Source organism: Xenopus laevis, chromosome 3L (assembly GCF_017654675.1).
Source record: "Xenopus laevis strain J_2021 chromosome 3L, Xenopus_laevis_v10.1, whole genome shotgun sequence".
NCBI classification, from domain to species: Eukaryota; Metazoa; Chordata; class Amphibia; order Anura; family Pipidae; genus Xenopus; species Xenopus laevis.
In genome coordinates, this window is record NC_054375.1 from 32,612,888 (window position 1) to 32,639,579 (window position 26,692).

The 26,692-nt window shown below is 39.5% G+C and overlaps 1 protein-coding gene across 1 annotated transcript in view; it reads right to left on the reverse strand.

The window, feature by feature from the left end:
• apbb3.L (amyloid beta (A4) precursor protein-binding, family B, member 3 L homeolog) overlaps positions 1 to 24,387 on the reverse strand; it is a 60,474-nt gene extending 36,087 nt beyond the window's left edge. Inside the window, exon 1 of the mRNA XM_041586094.1 lies at positions 24,046 to 24,387. Coding sequence (XP_041442028.1) covers positions 24,046 to 24,094 — 49 coding nt within the window. The 5' untranslated portion in view covers positions 24,095 to 24,387. The remainder of the gene's footprint in view (positions 1 to 24,045) is intronic.
• Between the last annotated feature and the right edge of the window lie 2,305 nt (positions 24,388 to 26,692).

Genomic DNA, 26,692 nt, shown 5'->3' on the forward strand with positions numbered 1-26,692 from the left:
GCTGAGAGCAGTGAGAGACACACTAAGCAGCCCCCCAGCTCTCTGCCTCTCTCTGTCACCCAACACATCAGTGACATCATTGACACATGTACGCACGTCGCGGTGCACCGCACAGAAGGAGCTATTACTTGCTGGCAACAGGGAGAAGGGGGAAGGAGATGGATTCCACCAAACTGGGTGACCATGATTACTGAAACAAATTATTAAATAAACGCTTGAAAAAAGTGCGCCCCTCAATGATGGCGTCCTAGACAGCCGCCTACTCTACCTACCCCTAGTTCCAACCCTGATCCCTGCAGTGAGCACCAACCATTTGGTTTTTTGGTGTGCTATTAATGTGGACATGGTCTTGTGGTAACATGGGTGTGGTTTAAAGTGGGTGTGGTCTGAAAACAGGCAGTGGCTAACACTGGCTTCCGTTATCGGCCCTCCACCATGTAGATTGGAAAAATTCCGGCCCTCAGTACCATAGAAGTTGGACAGCACTGTCTTAGATCATACTGTACTTTACTGAAAGATACCTTAAAACAATGAACATTTTCCCTGTATTTCCCCATGACACTGGTGATAAAAATGCTACTTTTGAGGTCCTTTCCACAGATTTGTTTTGCAGATGAATTTCTCATCTGCAATTACATTTCCTTGGTTTTTTTTTTGTTTGTATCTACATGAATAAAGGACAGTTAAATGAATGAAGTCAGGATTGTGGTGTCACTAATAAAGCAGCACATGCGGTTTATAGGATTTTTCAGGAGAACGCCTAGAAAAGGCTATAAATCTATTGCATGTTGCTGACAGAATGGTGGATTTAATCAAGAAAATGAAGGCTCTTAGCAAGAGGATTACTGTGTTAAAAACATCACATTCGGGGGGTTAGTAAAGTGCTTGCGTGCATGCCCACACGCTTTCCCAGTGTTAGCTGCTGGGTGAGTCACAAAGCTTCTCAGCTGAACAGAGAATGTATTTCTCTTAATGCAACCAATTTAACCTCTCTGCTCCTGGTTATCGAATGTTTGGCTATACACAATAAATCCACTCTATCTTTTATAAATAAAGATTTGTGAAATACAGATAATCAGACAATCGATGACTTTCACATGAATCCCATTATTTTTGTGGATAAAATATTGTTGAAATGGAACAAAAAAAAACACTAGGATTTCATCCCCCAAAAGCCAGATAATAAGACACTAGATAATAATTAAAATGGCGTTGTTTATTGATCAACCATGCCAACACATATATATTAAAACCCTAACACTCCTGTAAGAGGAGGGGGCCCCTCCCTCCTGTGACACAAACGATTATATTGCAAAGTAATAAGGTTGTCACATAACTGTAAATAATAACTGCTGTTAACATTGAACTAAAAAATCCACCAATAATTAATACAATATCCGCAAAATATTGTCACGCCTCGATATATATTGAAAAGATTTCAAGGAGAGATCAGCTGCAGAATAATTATATAAGCACCACTTCAGTATAAGATCAGTGTGTTGCTTGTGTACTTAGGTGCACGAATTTGCTAGCATGGGAGTTTTACCATTGAGATGTATCATCTGAAGATTAATAATGTATGCACCACTGTAGTTATGCTTGCTTCCTCAAGAAGGAGTGTTCAGTATAAGTCAACTACTGTTTTGTGTACCAAAATTGGTCTCCTATTTGTAAGACAACTCCCATTGTGGCGCTTTATATTGATATCCAAAATACTTCAGTATAAGATCAGCGTGTTGCTCGTAAGCTGCAAGGATTTGCTAGCGTGTGAGTTATAGTATATTGAATAAGATCATATTATGTAGTGCCAATACATATCCAACATCACAGATTTGATATAGATAAACTTGATATTGAACGTCAACTATTCCATACACCAATGAAACTTCCGTTAAGACCTCTGTCTTATATCCAACGAGCAGCAGGGTCAGACTGGGGGGCCTGGGACCCACCAGACTACTGTCCAAGGCCCCCCCCCCTCTTGCCCCCTGCCCCCCTACTGTGATGCGCGCGCATGTAGGCGCATGCGAGAACAGCATCACACACGCAAGAAAGGCTCCCATCAGCGTGCATGCGCTGGAGAGGGGTCTGGACCGGCAGGGGCCCATGTGGGTCAGGGCCCACCGAGTTTTTTCCCGGTGTCCCGCGGGCCAGTCAGACACTGACGAGCAGCATATTTTGTCTCAGATTCATTTGATATGCGCCTGGGAAGAAACAATTCCTGGGAAACTTTTGTGCCCAGCATCAGAGAGGGGCCCCTCATCCACAGGGGTCTACACTTCTCAACAGTCGTTTCGCTACCCAGCATAGCTTGTCAAGAGTCAGTTATCATGAGTAACTGCTACAGGGGAGAAGTTGTGAGATAGAGCAACTCAACTTACTAACACTAACTGGATGATTACTGACTGTGTTAACTAACGAAGGAGTGTGACAATTAATTCTGAACAGACCAAAAGTGGGAGAACGTCTAGGAGGGTTTTTGTCTTTTTTTATTCCTCAAAAGGAAACCTGGTATCCAGCAAGCTCTGAATTACAGGAAGGCCACCTCCCATAAAGTCAATTTAAAACAAATAATTCAATTTGTTTTAAAATAATTTCCTTTTTACTCTGTGATAATGAAACAGTATCTTGTATTTGGCAGTAACTAAGCTGGATGAATCCATATTAGTGGTAAAACGATCCTACTGGATTTATGCAATATTTACATGATTTTAAGGGCAGGGGCACACGGGCAACTAAATCTCCCCAAATCTGCCCGTGTGCCCCTGCCCTTAAGGTTTGGAGATCCAAATTACAGATCCCTTATCATGAAACCATCGGGCCCCAAGCATTCCAGATAATAGGTCCCATACCATTTTTACATATGAATTTATGGATTATTATTGTAAAGATATAGGATCTGTTAGCCGGAAACCCATTGTCCAGAAAGCTCTGAATTACAGGATGGGCATCTTCCATAGACTTGAAAATTTTAAAAATTATTTCCTTTCTCTGCAATAATAAAACAGTAGCTTGTACTTAACCCAAACTAAGATATAATTATTCCTTCATGGAAGCAAAACCAGCCTATTGGGTTTATTTAATGTTTACATGATTTTTTACATGCTTTTCTTGTAGACTTAAAAGGTATGGAGATCCAAATTTCATAAAGACCCCCATACCCGGAAAACCCCATATACCAAATTCTGGATAACAGGTCCCATACCTGTATTACAGGATTATGTTAAACATATAAATCGCAAATTCGCATCTACTGTAAATCCTTACGACATTCACACACACTAAAGACAATTTAAACAGGAACTATTTGAACCACCAATAGGTTTTAGTGTGGAAAGAAACCTTAGATCCAATGACTAGTGATGGGCGAATTTATTCGCCAGTCACGAACTTTGCGGCAAATTTGCCTGTTTCGGCCCGGCGAATAAATTTGCAAATTTGGCGCGAAAATTCGCTGGCGGTATAGTTTTTTCAACACCGGCGACTGTTTTGTCGCCAATTAAGCCGACGATAAACGGACGCCCGATGACTAACTTTCTGAATGAAATGGTATATCATCTGTAACTATATCAGCAATGTGCATTTTCTTAACTCCATTTGCTTCCCAAGAGATAATCACTTGCTGGAAAATATTACGATAAGGCCAGGACTAAAGACTGAACAACCACTGTGCACGGCAATGTAAAGCAGTATTTAGTCAAAGGAAAGCATTTAGCATGACCAGAAATGGATAAAAAGGTCACAATTCTCTGGAACAGTAGGAAACTTTTTCATACAGCACTGCCAAAAGTGGATGCACTTATTGCTACAGTAAGCACAGGAACATCATTCTTCAGCAGTCATTACGTTGATTAAAATGATTCTGCAGGAAGCAAAAACAGTAATAAGTTGCCTGTCAACAACCTTAAAAGTGGCTTTTTTACATAAAGCAGTCACAGGTATCTAAAAATGTGGGTAATGTTACCATATGCCCTGGCTACATGGGATGTGTTTCAATGAGACCAGTGATTGGGATTTTAGGAAAGTTTAAATTTGTATATATTTACTAACGACAGCACTTTAAATAACAAATGGCAATTGTGGATACTGCAAATAATTGTTTCTGCTGTGTTTTGGATTAATATAGTATGGGACCTTTTATCAAGAATGCAAGAGACCTGGGGTTTTCCAGGTAAGGGATCTTTCTGCAATTTGGATCTTTGTATCTAAGTCTACTAAAAAAAATATTTTAATATTAAATAAACCCAATAGGCGTGTTTTGCTTCCAATGCGGATTCATTATACCCTAGCTGGGATGAAGTATAAGATATTGTTTTATTATTACAGAGAAAAGGGAAATCATTTTTAAAAAATTTAATTATTTGGATAAATGGGGGCAAATTCACTAAGCGCCGAAGCGCCGAACACTAGCGTTACTTCGCTAGCGTTTGGCATTTTCGTTACTGCGCAAATTCACTAACGAACACTGGCGTAGATTCGCTAGTGTTACTTCGCACCCTTACGCCTGGCGAATTTCCGCTACGGATGTAACTACGCAAATTCACTAACGTGCGCAGTGTACTGAACGCTACCTTTTACGCTAGACTTCCTTTGCCACCTCAGACCAGGCGAAGCGCAATAGAGTAGATAGGGATTGCTTCCAAAAAAGTCAAATTTTTTTCAAAGTCCCAAAAAACGCTTGCGTGTTTTCTACATTTTGGGTGATAGGCTGAAAAAGATCGAAAAATTTTTTGGGGCTCCCCTCCTTCCCCCCTATATTTCCTGACTCATGGCAACTTACCTATACAGTGGGCACATGTGTAGGTGAAGGTTTTCCAGGCATTTGTAGTGATTCTACGTATTCCTCCATTGAAATTTGAATTTGGCGCGTATGCAAATTAACCATCACTAGCGTAACTTCGCTTCGCTTAGCGAATCAACACTAGCGCAACTTCGCAACCTTACGCTACCCCTGAGCGCAACTTCGGATTTTAGTGAATTTGCGAAGCGCTGGCGAAACTACGCCTGGCGAAGTGTGGCGAAGTGCGGCGAAGTTACGCCTGGCGCAACTACGAATCTTAGTGAATTTGCCCCCTGGAGTCTATGGGAGGTGACCTTCCCATAATTCTGATGTTGCTGGATAACGGGATTCCAGATAATAGATTCCATACCTGTATATAGAAAAAACGGAGTAAAATAAAGTTAAATTCTTATATTTAATTTGGAGCGTGACAGATTTGAAAATTATGTTGCACCCTCCACACTAACATCTAGATCCTCTACACCAGTGATCCCCAACCAGTAGCTCGCGAGCAACATGTTGCTCTCCAACCCCTTGAATGTTGCTCTCTGGGTCCTCAGAGCAGATACTTTTTTTTGAATTCCAGGCTTGGAAGCAAGTTTTAATTGCATAAAAACTAAGTATAGTACCAAATAGAGCCTCTTGTAGGCTGCCAGTCCACATAGGGGCAACCAAATAGCCAATCAAAGCCCTTATTTTGGCACCCAAGGGACTATTTTATGCTTGTGTTGCTCTCCAACTCTTTTTACATTTTAATGTGGCTCCCGGGTAAAAAAAAGGTTGGGGACCCCTGCTCTACACATAAGATCTCATTTAGATGCAACCACAGTTGCAGTCATGCAATCAAGGCCACAGTCTCACAAATTAGAGACCTTTATTAAAGGTACTTTAGGTGCTTCTTGACGCTCCACCCTAAATGTGGTGGCAGCTCTGGGCGCATGAGATTTACACCCAAAGAAATACATACTAACACTGTTTTAATGGCACATTCCCAAAGTAACCTCATCCCAACTTAAAAAAAAAATATGCAACTGTTCATCCTATTGCGTTCATTTCGATGTATCAGGAGCAATGATAGAAGAATGCAAGGTTTTGCTGCAATGTCACTGGAATTATGGGGAATATGCTGCGTTGTGGTGGTTAAAATCATGGAAGCTTGCTCCCTAAATTGCACTTTCAACACTGCACTTGCACTCGTTACTGAGAGATTTCCCCCAAAATGTTAACACAAGGAAAACATAGGACACCAGGAGTGCCATGGTCCAATTTCATGGTATTAAGACCAATATTCTAAATAAATACATGCCACATCTCAAATTATTGGGCATGTTTTTGACGCATGTTTGATGCATGTTTTTTTTTCCGTTATCCGGAAACCTATTATCCAGAGAGCTCTGAATTACAGGAAGACCATCTCCCATAGACTCTATTATACTCGAAGAGCTCAAATTTTTAAATAATCATTTCCTTTTTCACTGTAATAATGAAACAGGAGCTTGTATTTGATCCAAACTAAGATATAATTAATCCTCATTGGAAACAAAACAAGCCTATAGTGTTTATGTAATATTTAAATTGTTTTAAGTAGACTTAAGGTATGGAGATCCAAATTATGGAATGATCCCTTATCTGAAATACCCCAGGTTCTGAGCATTCTGGATAACGGGTCCCATACATATTTAAAATCACGCCATTTTCTGTCTGATAATATTTCCGTCTCAGTTCATTTCCACTGTGATCTAACGTGCAATTTTACCTCACCTTTCGAAGTGGTATAATGACTAGTCTGCACCTGTAAAAGCATCTTTAAATGTGTTATTACAGAATTGCTAATAATACTGTATGTGGAAGAGTGAGGGGCACTGGATAAAGAAGAGGGCTAATTATACAGCAATATCATTTTCCATGCAAAATGTTAACACATTATAGATTCATTTTAAAGGCAAAATTGGTGTTTCTGTATATTAACATACTGCAGATTTTGTATTTGTTATTGTTAGATGATTTGGGCATTTTGTAACTTCATATTTTCTAATATCTGTTTTTAGACTACAAAAGCCTAATATTACAGAGCTGAGATTCCCTAAGAACAATCTTTGAAAAAATAAAGTTCCATCTGCAGAATATAGGGTCCTGGTGGTAACATTATACAGAAATACATGATTTGTCTGTCAATATTATTTTAATTAAACATGTTATTACATTTTTCTCCTCTTTATTTGCACCGTGCCCTGCACTTTTCGGAACTGGCACAGGTCTTTGCCTACAAACCCTGCATCCACCCTCCTGCCCCCTACACATCTATCTGCAAGCCACATAAGTTAGAGAAAGCCAGCATAGGCATCATGCTAAAAAACTCTGTGCTTACCACTTGCCCTATGGCTGGTGGTTAGTACAAAACTGTGTTGCACCAACCTGACTGTATTTTGCAGGTCTGACAAGAGGTTTAGAGATCAGATTTACACCTGCTGCATTAGAGGGCATTATAGACAGATAGCAGGAGATCTATTTTTCCCATAAGGATCACCGCACCAGAGGCCATCCCTTTAAACTAGAGAAACAGAACTTTCACCTGAAGCAGTGAGGTTGTGGAATGCACTGCCGGCTGATGTTGTGATGGCTGATTCTGTTAATGTCTTTAAGAATGGCTTGGATGATTTCTTGGACAAGCATCCTATCCAAGGCTATTGTATAGTTTATGTGAGTGCATGGAAAGGTTGGTTGCTATGGGTGAGTGTGTGTGTATGGACACTGGGTTTTATTTGAAGGGGTTGATCTTGCCCTGCACTTGTTGCTATGGGCCTAAGTAAATTACCTTTTCAATTGTTCATTGCCTTATGGACCCAAATAATAAAGTGTATGTGTATATATATATGTATGTGTGTGTATATATATATATATATATATATATATATATATATATATATATATATATATATATATATATATATATATTACACAATTCAAACTGCAGACTAAAAAGCTAGCATCTAGCGTCAGTGAGCATCTGCTATCATACTGTAGGTCACATTATAAATCAACTATGCTTTAGAGTATGACTGTATGCTTTTTATTGTATTTCTACAGAAGAATACCTTCCAGTGACATGATAAAAAAGCACTTTCCTTAGAAATTGTGGAACCCCGGGCCAGAGCACTTTTCTGCTGATAGGAGCACCAGTCCCGAGGTTTCAGGTAAGTAACTACAATCACTTGGGGGTGCCTAACATTTGGCACCCCCAAGCGCTGCAAACCTTTCCTTCTCCTTTAAAAAAAAAAATAAAGTAGATTGAAACAACATGATGAATTCTAAGGGACTTGCTTTGACAGTGTTTGTGCTAAAAGTACAAAGAAGCGTTTGAATTACTGCCATCTGTTGTTTTTGTTTTGGAAGGGAGGATAGTTTGCAGGCAGGTTCCTGTATTATTATTATTATTATTATTATGGAAAAAAAATTATTTCTTTGATGTTTACTCTTCCAGGCTGGTAATGATCCTGTCAGTCTATTATCGCCCCTTTCTCTTTGGTCTGTCCTCTCAGGACAAATAATATGCAAGTGACCCTAAATTGGGGACCACTGTCTGGAGCAGGATTACCAGAACAAGGCAGAGGCAGGTAGGAGCAGCCCATTGCAGTTAGCTCCCTGCAAATTGAGACAGGATTAAAGCATTTTTATACATAAAATGAACCAGGCACCTAAGTGTTGTTTAATCCCGGCTCAATACAACGATAAACTCCACTGAGGCAGGGACTGATGTGAGTGGTGTATAATCTCTGTAAAGTGCTGTGAAATTTATTACTGCTATATAAATAAAGGATAACAATAATTATGGTCTAACTCAGTCCAGTTTTGGTCAGTTTTATTGTAATCCAATAGATAAACAGATTAATAATCATCCTATATTTCGATTAACCCTTTAAGTGCCAGCAGAATTTCACATTTTGGTTACGCGAAATGCCAGCCGTTTTTGAAACATTTTGTGCTCTCTCACTTTAGGGGCATTTTCTGAGGGGAAACCTATAGTTTACCTAGGAAAACTATACATTGTTTTTTTCGGTAGAAACTGAGCTTTCTAAATCTGCCTGAGTTTTCATGTATTTCCACCTGTGCAAAAAAATTTATAGTGCTAAATACCAAAAAAAAATGAAAAATTACCATTTTTCATCGTATATCAATTTATACCAGAAAAATATTTCATTTTAGGGATGAAAATCCAACTGATTTGGAAAGCCTTATGTCTCTCGAACGTGCCAATACCAGATATGTATAGTTTTAGGGAGATTTAGGATTTCTGAACAGCAAAAACTCCCGGCAGTATATTACCGAATTTTGAAAGCACTAAGGCAGAAAACAGCATGCTTTAGATTCCAAGGCAAAAAATCCTGAAACCGTAGGTTTACCCCAGAAAACCATACATTTTTGAAAAGTACACATTCTGCCGATTACAAAATAGGTAACTATGTCTCTCTACTCCCAACTACCAAACATAAAAGCTTGTCTGAAAATAGTGGTTTTTCAAAAAAAAATTCAAAATTCTGAAAAATCATTTCAAAGGTTTTATTTTGCTGCTCCGCATATCCCAAACTATATTAGGTACCAAAAAAAGCACCTGAAATATGATTGCCAGGGGTCCACTGAACAGTTTGATACCCATTATGCATAGGTTTACCAAAGTATCTGGCATTTAGAGACACCAATATGAAGTTAGCACATCCAAATTGATCAGGACTTTACTTCAGCTACTGAGAAATCAACACATTGACTGCATTTTTTGTGGGGTAAAAACACAGAAATATATGTTTACCCCCCAAACCCATATATTTTTGGAAAGTACACATTCTACTGAATCTAAAATGGGTACCCATGCCTTTCTGCTCCAAACTACTGAGTCGCAAGGCTTTCCCAAAATTGTCGGTTTTGGTGAAATATCTGAAAATTGCCTCAAACCTTCAACTTCCCAGCACCATATCGCCCATGTATCATTACGTACTAAGAAAAAGCACCCTAAATATGATTGCCAGGGTTCCTCTGAACATTTTGGTGGTCATTGTTCATAAGTTTACCAAAGTATCTGGCATTTAGAGGCCCCAAAATGAAGTTAGCGCATACAAACAGTCCCGTGGGTAACTTCAGCTAATGAAAGATCAACACATTGACTGCATTTTTGTGGGGTAAAAACACAGAAATATATGTTTACCCCCCAAAACCCATATATTTTTGGAAAGTACACATTCTACCGAATCTAAAATGGGTACCCATGCCTTTCTGCTCCAAACTACTGAGTCGCAAGGCTTTCCCAAAATTGTCGGTTTTGGTGAAATATCTGAAAATTGCCTCAAAGCTTCAACTTCCCAGCACCATATCACCCATGTATCGTTACGCACCAAAAAAAAGCACCCTAAATATGATTGCCAGGGTTCCTCCAAACAATTTGGTGGCCATTGTTCATAGGTTTACCAAAGTATCTGGCATTTAGAGGCCTCAAAATGAAGTTAGCGCATACAAATAGTCCTGTGGGTAACTTCATCTAATGAAAAATCAACACATTGACTGCATTTTTGTGGGGTAAAAACACAGAAATATATGTTTACCCCCCAAACCCATATATTTTTGGAAAGTACACATTCTACTGAATCTAAAATGGGTACCCATGCCTTTCTGCTCCAAACTACTGAGTCGCAAGGCTTTCCCAAAGTTGTCGGTTTTGGTGAAATATCTGAAAATTGCCTCAAAGCTTCAACTTCCCAGCACCATATCACCCATGTGTCATTACGTACTAAGAAAAAGCACCCTAAATATGATTGCCAGGGTTCCTCTGAACATTTTGGTGGCCATTGTTCATAAGTTTACCAAAGTGTCTGGCATTTAGAGGCCCCAAAATGAAGTTAGCGCATACAAACAGTCCCGTGGGTAACTTCATCTAATGAAAAATCAACACATTGACTGCATTTTTGTGGGGTAAAAACACAGAAATATATGTTTACCCCCCAAACCCATATATTTTTGGAAAATACACATTCTACTGAATCTAAAATGGGTACCCATGCCTTTCTGCTCCAAACTACTGAGTCGCAAGGCTTTGCCACAATTGTCGGTTTTGGTGAAATATCTGAAAATTGCCTCAAAGCTTCAACTTCTCAGCACCATATCACCCATGTATCGTTATGCACCAAGAAAAAGCACCCTAAATATGATTGCCAGGGTTCCTCCGAACAGTTTGGTGGCCATTGTTCATAGGTTTACCAAAGTATCTGGCATTTAGAGGCCCCAAAATGAAGTTAGCGCATACAAATAGTCCTGTGGGTAACTTCAGCTAATGAAAGATCAACACATTGACTGCATTTTTGTGGGGTAAAAACACAGAAATATATGTTTACCCCCCAAACCCATACATTTTTGGAAAGTACACATTCTACAGAATCTAAAATGGGTACCCATGCCTTATTGCTCCAAACTACCGAGTCGCAAGGCTTTCCCAAAGTTGCCGGTTTTGGTGAAATATCTGAAAATTGCCTCAAAGCTTCAACTTCCCAGCACCATATCACCCATGTGTCATTACGTACTAAGAAAAAGCACCCTAAATATGATTGCCAGGGTTCCTCTGAACATTTTGGTGGCCATTGTTCATAAGTTTACCAAAGTATCTGGCATTTAGAGGCCCCAAAATGAAGTTAGCGCATTCAAACAGTCCCGTGGGTAACTTCAGCTAATGAAAAATCAACACATTGACTGCATTTTTGCGGGGTAAAAACACAGAAATATATGTTTACCCCCCAAACCCATATATTTTTGGAAAGTACACATTCTACGGAATCTAAAATGGGTACCCATGCCTTTCTGCTCCAAACTACTGAGTCGCAAGGCTTTGCCAAATTTGGCGGTTTTGGTGAAATATCTGGAAATTGCCTCAAAGCTTCAACTTTCCAGCATCGTATTGTCCATGTATCATTACCAGCATAAAGCATCCTAAATATAAACATAGGGGTCTACTAAACAGTTTGATGCCCAATATGCATAGATATACCAAACTATGTGGCGCACAGAGACCCCCAAATGACAATATGTATAGACATTTTCACGGCTGACGCGCTGGCTGCTGCAATATAACCACTCGGTGTGTGTATTATGCGACATTAGACCACCTAACAGTACAGAGACCCCAGAAAACCATATATTTTCAGAAAGTACACATTCTGACGAATCCAATATGGGTAAATAAGTGTTTCTACTGCAAACTGCCAAACTGCAAAGCAATGCTGAACATAACGGTTTTTATCAAATTTCTGAAAATTGTCACAAAGCTTGAATTTTACCCCATTATATGCCCCACATTTCGTAACTTATCAGCATAAAACATCCTAAATATGAACGCCAGGGGTCTACTAAACACTTTGATGCCCAATATGCATAGATAAACCAAACTATGTGGCGCACAGAGACCCCCAAATGACAATAGTGTATATACATTTTCACGGCTGACGCGCGCTGGCTGCTGCAATATGAGCACCTGGTGTGTGTAATATGCGACATTAGACCCCCCTAACAGTACAGAGACCCCAGAAAACCATATATTTTCAGAAAGTACACATTCTGACAAATCCAATATGGGTAAATATGTGTTCCTACTGCAAACTGCCAAACTGCAAAGCAATGCTGAACGTAACGGTTTTTATCAAATTTCTGAAAATCGTCACAAAGCTTGAATTTTACCCCATTATATGCCCCACATTTCGTAACTTATCAGCATAAAACATCCTAAATATGAACGCCAGGGGTCTACTAAACACTTTGATGCCCAATATGCATAGATATACCAAACTATGTGGCGCACAGAGACCCCCAAATGACAATAGTGTATATACATTTTCACGGCTGACGCGCGCTGGCTGCTGCAATATGAGCACCTGGTGTGTGTAATATGCGACATTAGACCCCCCTAACAGTACAGAGACCCCAGAAAACCATATATTTTCAGAAAGTACACATTCTGACGAATCCAATATGGGTAAATATGTGTTTCTACTGCAAACTGCCAAACTGCAAAGCAATGCTGAACGTAACGGTTTTTATCAAATTTCTGAAAATCGTCACAAAGCTTGAATTTTACCCCATTATATGCCCCACATTTCGTAACTTATCAGCATAAAACATCCTAAATATGAACGCCAGGGGTCTACTGAACACTTTGATGCCCAGTATGCATAGATATACCAAACTATGTGGCGCACAGAGACCCCCAAATGACAATAGTGTATATACATTTTCACGGCTGACGCACTGGCAGCTGCAATATAAGCACCTGGTGTGTGTATTATGCAACATTAGACCCCCCTAACAGTACAGAGACCCCAGAAAACCATATATTTTCAGAAAGTACACATTCTGACGAATCCAATATGGGTAAATAAGTGTTTCTACTGCAAACTGCCAAACTGCAAAGCAATGCTGAACATAACGGTTTTTATCAAATTTCTGAAAATTGTCAGAAAGCTTGAATTTTACTCCATTATATGCCACACATTTCGTAACGTATCAGCATAAAACATCCTAAATATGAACGCCAGGGGTCTACTGAACACTTTGATGCCCAATATGCATAGATATACTAAACTATGTGGCGCACAGAGACCCCCAAATGACAATAGTGTATATACATTTTCACGGCTGACGCGCTGGCTGCTGCAATATAAGCACCTGGTGTGTGTATTATGCGACATTAGACCCCCCTAAAAGTACAGAGACCCCAGAAAACCATATATTTTCAGAAAGTACACATTCTGACGAATCCAATATGGTTAAATAAGTGTTTCTACTGCAAACTGCCAGACTGCAAATCAATGCTGAACGTAACCGTTTTTATCAAATTTCTGAAAATCGTCACAAAGCTTGAATTTTACCCCATTATATGCCCCACATTTCGTAACTTATCAGCATAAAACATCCTAAATATGAACGCCAGGGGTCTACTGAACACTTTGATGCCCAATATGCATAGATATACCAAACTATGTGGCGCACAGAGACCCCCAAATGACAATAGTGTATATACATTTTCACGGCTGACGCGCTGGCTGCTGCAATATAAGCACCTGGTGTGTGTATTATGCGACATTAGACCCCCCTAACAGTACAGAGACCCCAGAAAACCATATATTTTCAGAAAGTACACATTCTGACGAATCCAATATGGGTAAATGTGTGTTTCTACTGCAAACTGCCAAACTGCAAAGCAATGCTGAACATAACGGTTTTTATCAAATTTTTGAAAATCGTCAGAAAGATTGAATTTTACCCCATTATATGCCCCACATTTCGTAACGTTTCAGCATAAAACATCCTAAATATGAACGCCAGGGGTCTACTGAACACTTTGATGCCCAATATGCATAGATATACCAAACTATGTGGCGCACAGAGACCCCCAAATGACAATAGTGTATATACATTTTCACGGCTGACGCGCTGGCTGCTGCAATATAAGCACCTGGTGTGTGTAATATGCGACTTTAGACCACCTAACAGTACAGAGACCCCAGAAAGCCATATATTTTCAGAAAGTACACATTCTGACGAATCCAATATGGGTAAATATGTGTTTCTACTGCAAACTGCCAAACTGCAAAGCAATGCTGAACATAACGGTTTTTTATCAAATTTCTGAAAATTGTCAGAAAGCTTGAATTTTACCCCATTATATGCCCCACATTTCGTAACGTATCAGCATAAAACATCCTAAATATGAACGCCAGAGGTCTACTGAACACTTTGATGCCCAATATGCATAGATATACCAAACTATGTGGCGCACAGAGACCCCCAAATGGATATATAGTAGATAAAATTTACAAGGCAAAACAAAATAAGGCAGTAAAGGGTGAAATGCAAAAAAATCCAATAAAACCACAAAAATCAATGTTTTTTTTCCAGACTAGTGTTATCGGCAGTCAGAATCACAGTTTGAATATTTTAGATGGGCCAAACAGGTTCTACGGCTAGAAACAAGTGAACACAACATATGCAGAGCTGAAAATGCAATAAAATGGCTAAAAATTCAATAAAATGGCTAAAAATGCACCAAAATACCCAAAATTGCAATATAATCACCGAAATAACATACAAAAGGTATTGCACAGTACGGTTAGCGAATACGCTATGCGTAATGGCAATAAAACATTTTTTTCAGCCAAAAAAAGAAACGATGCGATAAGAAAAAAAAAAAAAGCCACAATGCCATGTATGTGCGTGTGCGTGTGTACAAATGGTAAATTACATGTTATGTGCGCGTGTGTGCGTGTGCACATGTGTGTAAGTGCAGTGAGTGTAAGTGACCCCCCAATCCCCAAAAATGTATGTGTAAGTGTGTGTAAGTGTGAATCTAAGTGTGTATTACTGTAATAAGTGTGTGTTGGTGTGTTGGTGTGTGTAATTGTTGCACTAACCTGAAAAAGTCGCTGGAGACTGTTGCACACGATCAGGAAGAGCCTCTGGAAGACATCTGCCTCGTGGTTCCTGTCTGTGTGCTGTGGGGGCGGAGATCGTCGATCCGGTGCAGGCTGCAGCAGCAGGACACGTAAGTAGCACGTGCCTGCTGCTGTTTTTGGGCCCCTGGGCGATCGCGCCCCAGGGGCCACTCGATCCCCTGCTCTGCTCGTTGCCTAGGGGCAGGGGATCGAGCAGGAACGGAGCGAACGGCTCTAACAGCCGCTCCTCCGCTCCTGAACCAGGAAATGCTGCAGAACGTAGAATCTACGTTCTGTGGCATTTCAAGTACCTTTGCCACAGAACGTAGATTCTACGATCTGTGGCATTTAAAAGGTTAAAGAACTGGTGTGCCTTTTTTTTATTTGTGATTTTTTTAGATATTTATCTTTTTATTTAGCAGCTCTCCAGTTTGCAATTTCAGCAATCTGGTTGCTAGGGTCTAATTATCCTTGCATAATTAACCATGCATTGATTTAAATAAGAGACTGGAATATGAGAGGCCTGAAAAAAAGATGAGTAATAAAAAGTAGCAATAACAATAAGGGGGTTATTTATTTATCGGGTGCTACAAACTCCGATCTAACCCACTCGGGTTTTCCACGCTTATTTATTATTACATTTTCCCGAAAATTACCTTTGCGGAAAAAAGCTCAGAATTTCACAATTTTTTCGTGAATTTTCCCCGAAATTTTTTCTGAGTTTTCCTCCGAAAACATTGTGAAACTGAAACCCAGACACAACCAAAAATCAATGGGACTGTTCCCATTGATTTTTATGCAACCTCGACAGGTTTGAGATGCCGTGTTTTTATATTTGGGCTTTTTAGCCCTCGGGGTTTAATAAATTCCAAAAAATGTGTGATTTTTTTAAGCCTATTATAACACACAAAATCACAAATTTTTCGGATTTCAGGGAATTTCGGGCATTCAGATCTTAGTTAATAACCCCCTAAATAGGTAGAATTACAGAGCATTGGGTTTTTTTTAAATGCAATCATTGACTCCCATTTGAAAGCTGGAAAGAATCAGAAGGCAAATAATTTAAAAACTATAAAAAAAGAAAATATAAAAGCCCATTGAAAAGTTTGTTAGAATTTGCCATTTTATAACATCCCTAAGGTTGACATTCACTATTCTTAGCAAAAAGAACAAAATACTGATTAAAAGGGGCAGGACCAGGGCCAATCCAGTGAAAATATGTAAGTTTGGCAGAGGGTGGTAGACACAGGAGCAGAAGTGAAGAGGCCATCCTGTAAGCAGCAGTTCTGGGAGACTGGTACATTTTTAATACTGGTCCCAGACTTGGCTATTATTTTACAAGCTAGACCAGGTTGCAATCTTGGTTGTATTTGTCAGCCTTGCAGACCCTTAAGGTGGCCATACACGGATAGATCCGCTCGTTTGGCGATGTCGCCAAACGAGCGGATCTCCCTCCGATATGCCCACCTTGAGGTGGGCAATATCGGGCTGATCCGATCGTGGGCCCTAGGGCCCAACGATCGGATCCTAGCGTTCGCCAAACGGGCGGTCGGATCGCGGGACCGCATCAACGAACAGATGCGGCCGCGATCCGACGGGATTTTTAACCCCATCCGATCGAGATCTGGCCGACTTTCGGCCAGATCTCGATCGGGGAAGCCCGTCGGGGGCCCCCATACACGGGCCAATAAGCTGCCGACTTGGTCTGTCGGCAGCTTTTATCGGCCCGTGTATGGCCACCTTTAGTGAGAGTGTTCCTGATGTATTTAAATCCTAGCAGGTTACTTGTGACTTGTCCATCATTGCCACTACTGTATAGTTTAGACTGGGGGTATATTTTAACAATATTGTAAGTACAATTAATTAAGGAAGTAATACATGGTATAATAAGAGGAGTAATGTTTACTACAGGTCTAATAAATAAATAGAAATCCCCCCTTCCCAGCCAGACTTATTCTTTCAATGTTTGTGCAAGTAGGTGGGGGATGCGCACTGCAGCTGATGTGCGCACTGGGCCCCCCGAAAATAATTTTCAGGGACGTGGGTGTCCTGACACCCTCTTGTTACACTACTGGTACCATTCCTTAATTTATTGTTTTAATAAAAACAACTGATTGGTTCATATGGCTTACTAGACCTCTGCAAACCTTGCACCTCATTATAACTATATTTATATCAAGGCACTGTGATTACCTAATGAAAATCAGAAACTCTGGACTGCAAAATGCAAAAAACCTTCCATGCACATCAAACACCTATTCCTTTCCAACTGTTTGGCTAAGGTCTTCCAAACCTCCTTCTAAAAGATAATTCAGCTTCTTTATGAGTTTATCATTCATTATGTAATTATTGCTTTGGCAGTTGGGAATGAATGAAACCTATTTAACATAATAGCTTTTACATCCATCTGCAAATAAAATTAATTTCTGAATCAAGGGGCATTACATCAGCATACATTAAAATACAGATATACGGGAAAGTAATGATTTCTAAAGATAAATAAGTGAATTTAATTAGCTATATAATGGTATACCATGGACCCTTTATTTCCTTTCTTGTACATGGGGATCTCTATTTGCACCCCCCCAATTCATAGTTATTGTGTCCTTTGTTCAACCTATGTTGGGAACACCAGGGATGTTCAGGATATCTGACTAAAGAGCATGGGGGGACTTAATATGCCAAAAATCTTTTTTTTTATTTTATTTTTTTTAATGCCATATCATTTTCACAAGCAAATATTATTTGTGTGTGTATATATATATATATATATTTTTTTTTTTTGTTTTTGCACATTGGAGTTGCAAGCACGGAGTTATATGGAAGTTGAACACAATATTGTACAGGCCACCACCAACCTGTTTGCCTTTGAACAAGGAACTACATTTATAGTAGCCTATTAATATTGATTAGGGATGCACCGAATCCAGGATTGGGTTCAGGATTCAGCCTTTTTCAGCAGGATTCGGATTCGACCGAATCCTTCTGCGTGACTTATGCAATATGCAAATTAGGGGTTGGATTCGGTTCGGTATTCGGTCTAATCTTTCACAAAGGATTCGGGGGTTCGGCCGAATCCAAAATAGTGGATTTGGTGCATCCTTATTAGCAAACATTTTAAATAATAGATATTTGTACTGTAATGTAATCATGAGCAGCAATTTGTCACCCAAGCTTAGTGTGTGTCCTTCATAACAGTGTATATGCCCCTTAATTATTGGCTGGAACGGAACCCAAACGCCTCCATCCTAGAAAACGAAAGCCAAGATTTTCAAAAAACAAAATGTTTTGTTGGATTTCATATTTACTCGTCGAACCTTGAACAGACTTAATACAACTGCATGACCTGAAAGAACTTTCAATTAAAGTCGTTTTTAATATTCAGAGTACAATTAATATTCCTGATTTCTGCACTCTGACAATATTAAATACAGAATATCGGTGCCAGCGAACAAGCAGCCAATGTACAGTACTTGCAGCAGTGAAGATTAATAGTCCTTATGGACAGATACACTGCAAATGTTCCATATACGCAGAACTTAAAAACAACACATTTAATGATCCGGGAATAGAACACTGCCAGTTAATGCTGAATACATTATAACTGGGGGGGGGGACATGTCCAGAGGATCTCTGCAAAAAGAAAGACTAATGCCACTTCACCCATGCAGGTTTCTTTGACAATAGGGGATACTGAAGTATAATTAATGTATAATTGATGTTTCAGCACATTGCTTTCCCCATCTAACGACTAGAAATAGATAATGTTGTGTATTCCTTGCCTCATGCTATTCACATATTATTGCCATGAAATCAAAAATGAGGGATTTGAACTATCACCTAGGGAATTATGGGCAAGATCAGAACAGCTGTCTGCAAGTTCTGACAAATATTTCTGAATTTATGTACAGTGGTGTAACTAGATGTTACTGGGCAGCTTCCCCTTCCTCGTGTCCTAGACTGTACGTAACTTTTTCTCGGTCTAGTTCCATCCTTCATTTGCTGACCAGGCCTTGCCTAATACCCTTGTAGCCAACCCTTTCACTTTCTAATTCATCTCACCTATACTTTTGTCATTACTCATGTTGTTTGAAAAACGAGAAAGTGCCAGTGCATTATATGCTTTTAAATATAGAAGGGATGTGCTTAAAAAAAAAATTGGGTTGATTTTATATTTCATCAGATACCCTACTAGTACCGCTCATAGGTGCCACTTACTGCTGTCTCCTTTCTCAGGCAGTGCAGAGAAGCAATTTACACTCAGCACACTGCACTGAAGGATAGGAACCAATCAGAAGCGAACTGGACCGGATAGGGAACTAAAGCCTTTCTTCAGATGTGTGACTGCAGGGCTGTGTTTGCCTGTCCCCCTCCTACTGTGTTTTTGGCAGGACACACCCACTCCTCATATAAAACATGCAACGACCATAGCAGATCTATAGGGAGATCCAATAAAGGGGCAATTTTTAAAGATAATATTCATATTAATATACATTGTTTAATAATATATATTAGCCCAAAGTAGAACCAACACCATATAGTATTCCTTATCCCTTACAAAATTTGTTTTTTTTTTCATTTATCCTATATGCCACCTTTAATTGTTCTGCAGGTTTGGGAAGACTACATGCATTTAAAGCGGTCATTTAAATGCATTTTATGATGTTATAAAAGGTCATATTCATCACAACTTTCAATGAGTCCTTTCTTATTTTCTTTATAGCTTTTGATTCACTCTGCCTCTTTTTAGAATTTAAATGGGGGTTGCCAACCTTGCTGTGTAAGACTATAATTTAATTGTTATTGTCATTTTTTATTTCAAGTCTCATTGCAACCACACTCCGAAGTTTTTTAGTGCAACTATGTTAGTACCAGGAACCTTTGTCAACACATGCCATCATTTGCATCCATATTAGCACGACCATACTTGCAAGTGGCACTAAGGGGGTGATTTACTAACATTCACGTATCGTTTGTTTTCACCAATTGTATTTTTAGCGATAATAAATTTGGATTATACTAGTTACTAGAAAATTCCCCCCGAAAAACACGCAAAAAATATGAAACTTTGCCATCTAAAAGCTGTCGAGATCATATAGAAGTCAATGGGATTTGTCCTTTTCTAGTTGTAAAATATTTCTATAATTCAAGTTTGAGGGGGGAGTTATTTGTAATTGCACAAAAAAATTTAATAAATTACTTGGCATTTCTGGTTTTACTGAAAATAGTTTTTTTGCTGGTTTCTAAACCTCTAAATTCAGAATGTTCATAAATGGACCTCCCATAGTCTTAAGGTGGCCACACACAGGCAGCATTAATCAACTGATTCAGTCCCTTAAGAACGATTCTGCAGTTTATCTGGTCATAAGGCCAGCGATCAGTTAAAGCCCAATATTGTACACCTTAGGTGGGTATATTATGGAAAGATCCACTCTTTTGCCAACCTTGCTAAACGAGCAGACCTTATAGTGTATGGCCACCTTTACTCTGCTCCATACATTGTATGGTTATCTTTGCAGTGTTACCGCGCTGATAGTGAGACTGAAAAAACATTACTCCAATTCTAAATACAAGGCCTATTTAATTTAATAACAATGCCAAATTTAGACAACTTTGCCTTGGCTAATGGGAAGCAACAATTGTGGGTTTTAGGCAAATTATGCCATCTTTGAGAATAATGGTGCATTGTTGTGGCGTGGCCAAGAATGCCCCACATTGTATTAAAATGTTGGCAACTATAGTGTGTGAGCGTTAGTTATTTAGTTACAGATAGAGAGCACACACCCAAGCTTTTGGTAAACCACAGTAGCCAGAGTGCTCTGAAAAATAGTGTACTAAATGCTCACATTTTTAAAAAACAGGCCTCATTTAAGTGGCAGGATACAAAGTTTAAAAAGGGAGCAAAGCACTATGTTTTCTGCACTTTGTACCCTGTCCCACACTTATCACCCATGGACACAAGTCTTTGAGCTCCAGAATGAATAAGGCTCTTACCTGTATTTTATGCAATCTGACTCCCTGTAGTGAAAAAAACACAGTGTACTTAGCACCCTGCACTGCATTAACTGAGCCTATAGGGGTGATTTATTTATTGCAGACACAAGGAGGCATTCTAAAAAGAAAAAGGATGCAACTGCCCGTTCCTGTACACTTTGCCCACTGTGTGGGGCATTCTGCAAATATCTTCAGGCCTTTGCACTCCATTTCAGAGAGCTGAGACCTGCGGAATTTGCTTTGAGTGGAATGCTACCCTAACGTGTAATGTGTCAAGGTTGACCCCTCTAGTGTGGAAAGAGCACTTCTGAACACAATCTCCATGTTTTTAACCGCAATTAAATGTTTTCCCTTGAATTCTAGCATTGTTGCAACCACCAGAGGAATCACAACCAAAATGCAATATGCTTCTAGCTGCTTAGTATGAAAGAGGGGAACATTAAACATCAAATGAAATATCACCTCTATATACAGTTGGTTAGGGTGCTTCTTCTCCAACCCGCATTCACTAAGGGCAAACAATCAAGGTCACTCACCACACCACTTGGGTGGCCCTGGTGCAGTGTGCAACTAAACGCACTAGAGTGAGTTGCAATTGGCGCAGTTGTGGTTGATGCATCACAGTTGTGCTCTCAATTCTAAGCGAATAGAATTTTTTTTTATTCTAAGTAGGGATGCACCGAATCCAGGATTCGGTTCGGGATTCAGCCTTTTTCAAAATCAAAACCTAATTTGCATATGCAAATTAGGGACGGGGAGGGATATTGCGTGACTTTTTGCAACAAAACAAGGAAATAAAAAATATTTTCCCCTTTCTAATTTGCATATGCAAAGTAGGATTCAGTTCGGTATTCGGCCGAATCTTTAGAGAAGGATTTGGGGGTTCAGCCGAATCCAAAATAGTGCATCCCTAATTCTAAATCCTGTAGAAATAATTTCCTGAATTTGCCACTAAACTGACATGTGCTTCTGTGGCCTGTTAGCATAGGCTGCAGTTGGAACTCTGCAGCAACCAACGGTTCAGAGATGGCAATAGTTCCTATTTGTCAATATCAGTGCCAAGCAGGATTGGACTGGGCTGGCGGAACACCAGAAAATATTCTAGTTGGCACCGCTAACCCAGAACCAAATCCCCCACCTGCAATATTGTTGCTCCCTTACTGCCCTCCCACCATGATCATGGCAAAGTAAAGTATAAGGTACACGCGTGGGGGAAAGGGGTCGGGTCGAGTGGGTGGACAGTAGGGACCCCTGAGGGGCTGTGGCGGCCCTGGGGAATCCCTGTTGTGCCTCACTCACCCCAGTCTGATGCTGGTGCCAAGTGCAGCAGTATAGATTTTTAATGCAACTGTCTGCTTTTTACCTGCAACAGACCCCTTTAGTGTCTGCCGTGGCAAACTTGTGTTTAAGGCTGAGGCCACACAAGGGGATGTGCCAGAGTTTTGTTGCCATTTATATACTGTAACTTTCATATGTAGCAGCAACAAAATTGAATAATTGCCTGTGAAACAGTTCCAATAAAATATCAATGTTTGCATGAAAACCTTGACGGCAACATTTCTACGATTTTGTGTGTAGCTGAAGTCTAATGTTTTCCCGATTACCCCACATACTTTGTGTTCTGTTTGTGTGGTGCGTTAATGAAACATGCCCGACAGAACCTGTACCGTATATAAATTCACATTTACTGTCTCTTGTTATTAAAACATGTTTAAGCATTTCCAACATTAACCTTAAAATAACTTTCTATTTGGTAATGCTACACTATGTTCTAAGTGGTATGTTTTGGTAGCTAAGCTAGAAGCTGGGATGTCATACAGAACTATATCAGCTTTCTGTGTGTTGCAAAAGTAATAAATAGCCAGTTTCCTCTGCATTTGCCTAATTCAGGTTTATATCATAATCACTGGGTATACAGATGGTAATAAAATAAATCAATAAATAGCAAAACAAGTGTTATCCAATAGTTTGCCACACAGCCTGCATAATATAAGTAATCTGAGCCACTTATGTGAATTTTTTGATGGCAGGAATTCACTGTGGCTCTTGCTTAGTTAGAAATTCTCTTTTTAAAATAGGGGCTTAAGATAATGAAAGAACCAGAACTTACCTGTATTAGTAGACTGCTTCACTAGTTAGAATAACTAATCCAATATACACAGGTGCCTACAATTCCCTTAAGACAGTCCCAGACCCCCCCCCCAAAAAAAATGGGTGTTTACTTTTTTAAACAGTTGCACAATTTATATATAACAAACCTTTCTTCATCTTATCATACATATTTAAAAAAGGAACTATTGTAAGAGACCGCACTCACAGGACTTAAATACAAAAATAGATCATTTATTTTAGGGAACAAAACTGACGGCCAAACGTATATAGTCCAATCATAGAAAGCACTCACGGCACATAGTATTCATAAAAAACGTGAACAGCATTTATTCAATCCATGACCGTCATCAGGATATATATAGTATATATAACTATAAAGCTTTGTTACAAACAAAGAGATCAGGGCTAGGTCTTTAGATGTGATGGCCAAGCTATGCAACACTATAAATTATAAGAACTGCATTGCTTATAAACACATTTAAAAGAAGCTGCTGCTAATGAACCCCTGCCTTTTATCCTTTCAATTTAACCAGTGATTTGGGGGTAGCCATCATGCAGGTCTTGCATACACAGAACTAGATCTTGAACTAATAACGTCTCCGTTTCACTGGCATTCAACACTTCTGCATGCTGTGCCTCTAGGGGACCCACGGGAAATGTAGGTGGTAAACATCCCACTGCGAATTAAAATCAACTTACCATCGTAATTTACGATAATAATTGCCAGCATGTAATCCTTCCCCAGCATGTTCTCAAAGGCAAGGTGTTCAGTCGCAACAAGCAAAAGGATGGCTCGCTTAGCCCGACTATGTCTGACCTCCACCAAACTGACAATATAGAGCCAAAAGCAAGAGGTGAAGTAGCTTTCTGCCTCTGTTTTGCCGCTCAGGCTGTCGAAAAAAGCTAAGAATTCAGCCCCATATCTATGTGGGTCGGTTCCAGACAGGAGACTGAACAGAAGGAAAGCAGTAATCTAAGAGGAAAAAAAGCAGAGCAGAGCTTGGGAGGAGATGCTACAGAGAGCCGGGGTGGGAGTAGCAGTGTAGGAGGAGCTGTCCAGTGCTGATGAATGATGCTCTCTATACTGTATTGGAGCTCACACTGAGTTCATGATGCAGCCAGTGCTGCACGGGGCTTGAAACACTACATTATCCTCAATGCCTCAACTATATGGAACATTTATAGCTGTCCTTTTGTATCCAGACTGCAGCACTTCCCAGGAAAATATTTAAAGCAATAACCCCCACATGCACAGCTGTCATTTTTATATAACTTAACTTGCAAGGCTGGGCAGATTCTTGCCAACCATACTATTTTTAGCAGTCCAGGTTACACGGACACTTGCTGGCTGGAAAGAGCTTGTTCTGCTCCCATTGATAAATCAGTAGGACGGGAAACAGCCATGGTGTTGTTTTTTTTCACTATCCCTCAAGCATAATAGAACATTATGCACAGTGAGAATAATGAGTATAGTGGCTTTCTGTTATAAATAGCAACCCCATGAGGTTTTAACGTCAGAAAGATATGTGAATTAGTATGTGTGTATGTGTTTTTCAAATGCAGTTGGTAATAGGAAATATTTTTATTGGCCTGATCATGCATAATATCATACGTTATGTAAAAAGACACAGCTGGAATGAATGCACTACTGCATAGGTAATAAAGATAAGGGATCTATTATCCAGAAGACCATTAATAAAGGCTCCTATTTATGTGAATTTCCCATTTAAGCAAACAATTCTTCATTTTGACTGATTTCCTTTTTCTCTGTAATACTAATACTAAGTGGCCTTTGCATAAATTCATGTAAATGGCAACACAGTACTATGGGATTATGTTTATATGTTTTCTGGTAGCTGGTGGTCAAAATTATGGAACCCAAGCCCCATGCATTCCAGATAATATATATTCTATACAGGTATGGGACCTGTTATCCAGAATGCTCGGGACCTGGGGTTTTCCGGATAATGGATCTTTCCATAATTTGGGTCTTCATGCCTTAAGTCTACTAGGAATTCATCTAAACTTTAAATAAACCTAATAGGCAGGTTTTGCTTCCAATAAGGGTTAATTATCTTAGTTGGGATCAAGTACAAGCTACTGTTCTATTATTACAGAGAAAAAGGAAATCATTTTTAAAAATTTGGATTATTTGGATAAAATGGAGTCTATGGGAGACAGCCCTTCCGATATTTGGAGCTTTCTGGATATCGGGTTTCCGGATAAGGGATCCTATACCTGTACCTGTAATGCTGTATTTAACCTTTTTCAAACATAAAATACAGAAAAAAACTTATAGAGCCAGGTCCCTGTATGAGCAGATGTTTACTCAATATGACCACATAAGATGTAGGCCAAATCTGGTTGAAACAAATGTTTGGTTTGGACCTGCCATCATATTACACTGGAAAACTATGCATACCCGTTGCTCCTGTATTTGCCCCAATGATATATTATTAGTGATGTGCGGATTTATTCACCAGATGCAAATTCACAGTGAATTTACGTGTTTCGCCACCGGTGCATAAATTTGCATAAATATTTTTTTGACGCAGGCGACAATAACGACGACAAAATTTGCATTTCGCTAATTTATCACCGTTCCCTTGTTGGGCATATATTTTTATTTAATATATTTCAAACAACAGGGCTTATTTATGAAGGCTGGGTGAAAGTTCTATGCTTGCGTGCAAAATAGCATCGGTCCCTGTACTTAAAACCTGCCATGAGCAAGCAATAAATTCAGGGTACCAAATGCACCTTAAAGCAGCTTCTGCATCTAGAATAATGTACAAGCAGAAGGAATGCATTTGGACACCCACTGGAATAGCTCATTCAAGTTTGTCGGGAGGGTACATTTCTTTGTCTGACTCAATTGTTTTACCTCAAAACTGGAGATTTGCACCAGTTAATTAAACTTTGCACCTTGACCTACTAGCCTGTAAATACTTCCCAATATGTACATTTAGGGGCAGATGTATGAAGGGTCGAATATCGAGGGTTAATTAACCCTCGATATTCGACTAGGAACTAAAATCGTTCGACTTCGAATATCGAAGTCGAACGATTTAGCGCAAATCCTGCGATCGAACGATCGAAGGATTATTCCTTCGATCGAACGATTAAATCCTTCGAATCGAACGATTCGAAGGATTTTAATCCAACGATCGAAGGAATATCCTTCGATCAAAAAATCTCAGGCAAGCCTATGGGGACCTTCCCCATAGGCTAACATTGACTTCGGTAGCTTTTAGCTGCCGAAGTAGGGGGTCGAAGTTTTTCTTAAAGAGACAGTACTTCGACTATCGAATGGTCGAATAGTCGAACGATTTTTAGTTCAAATCGT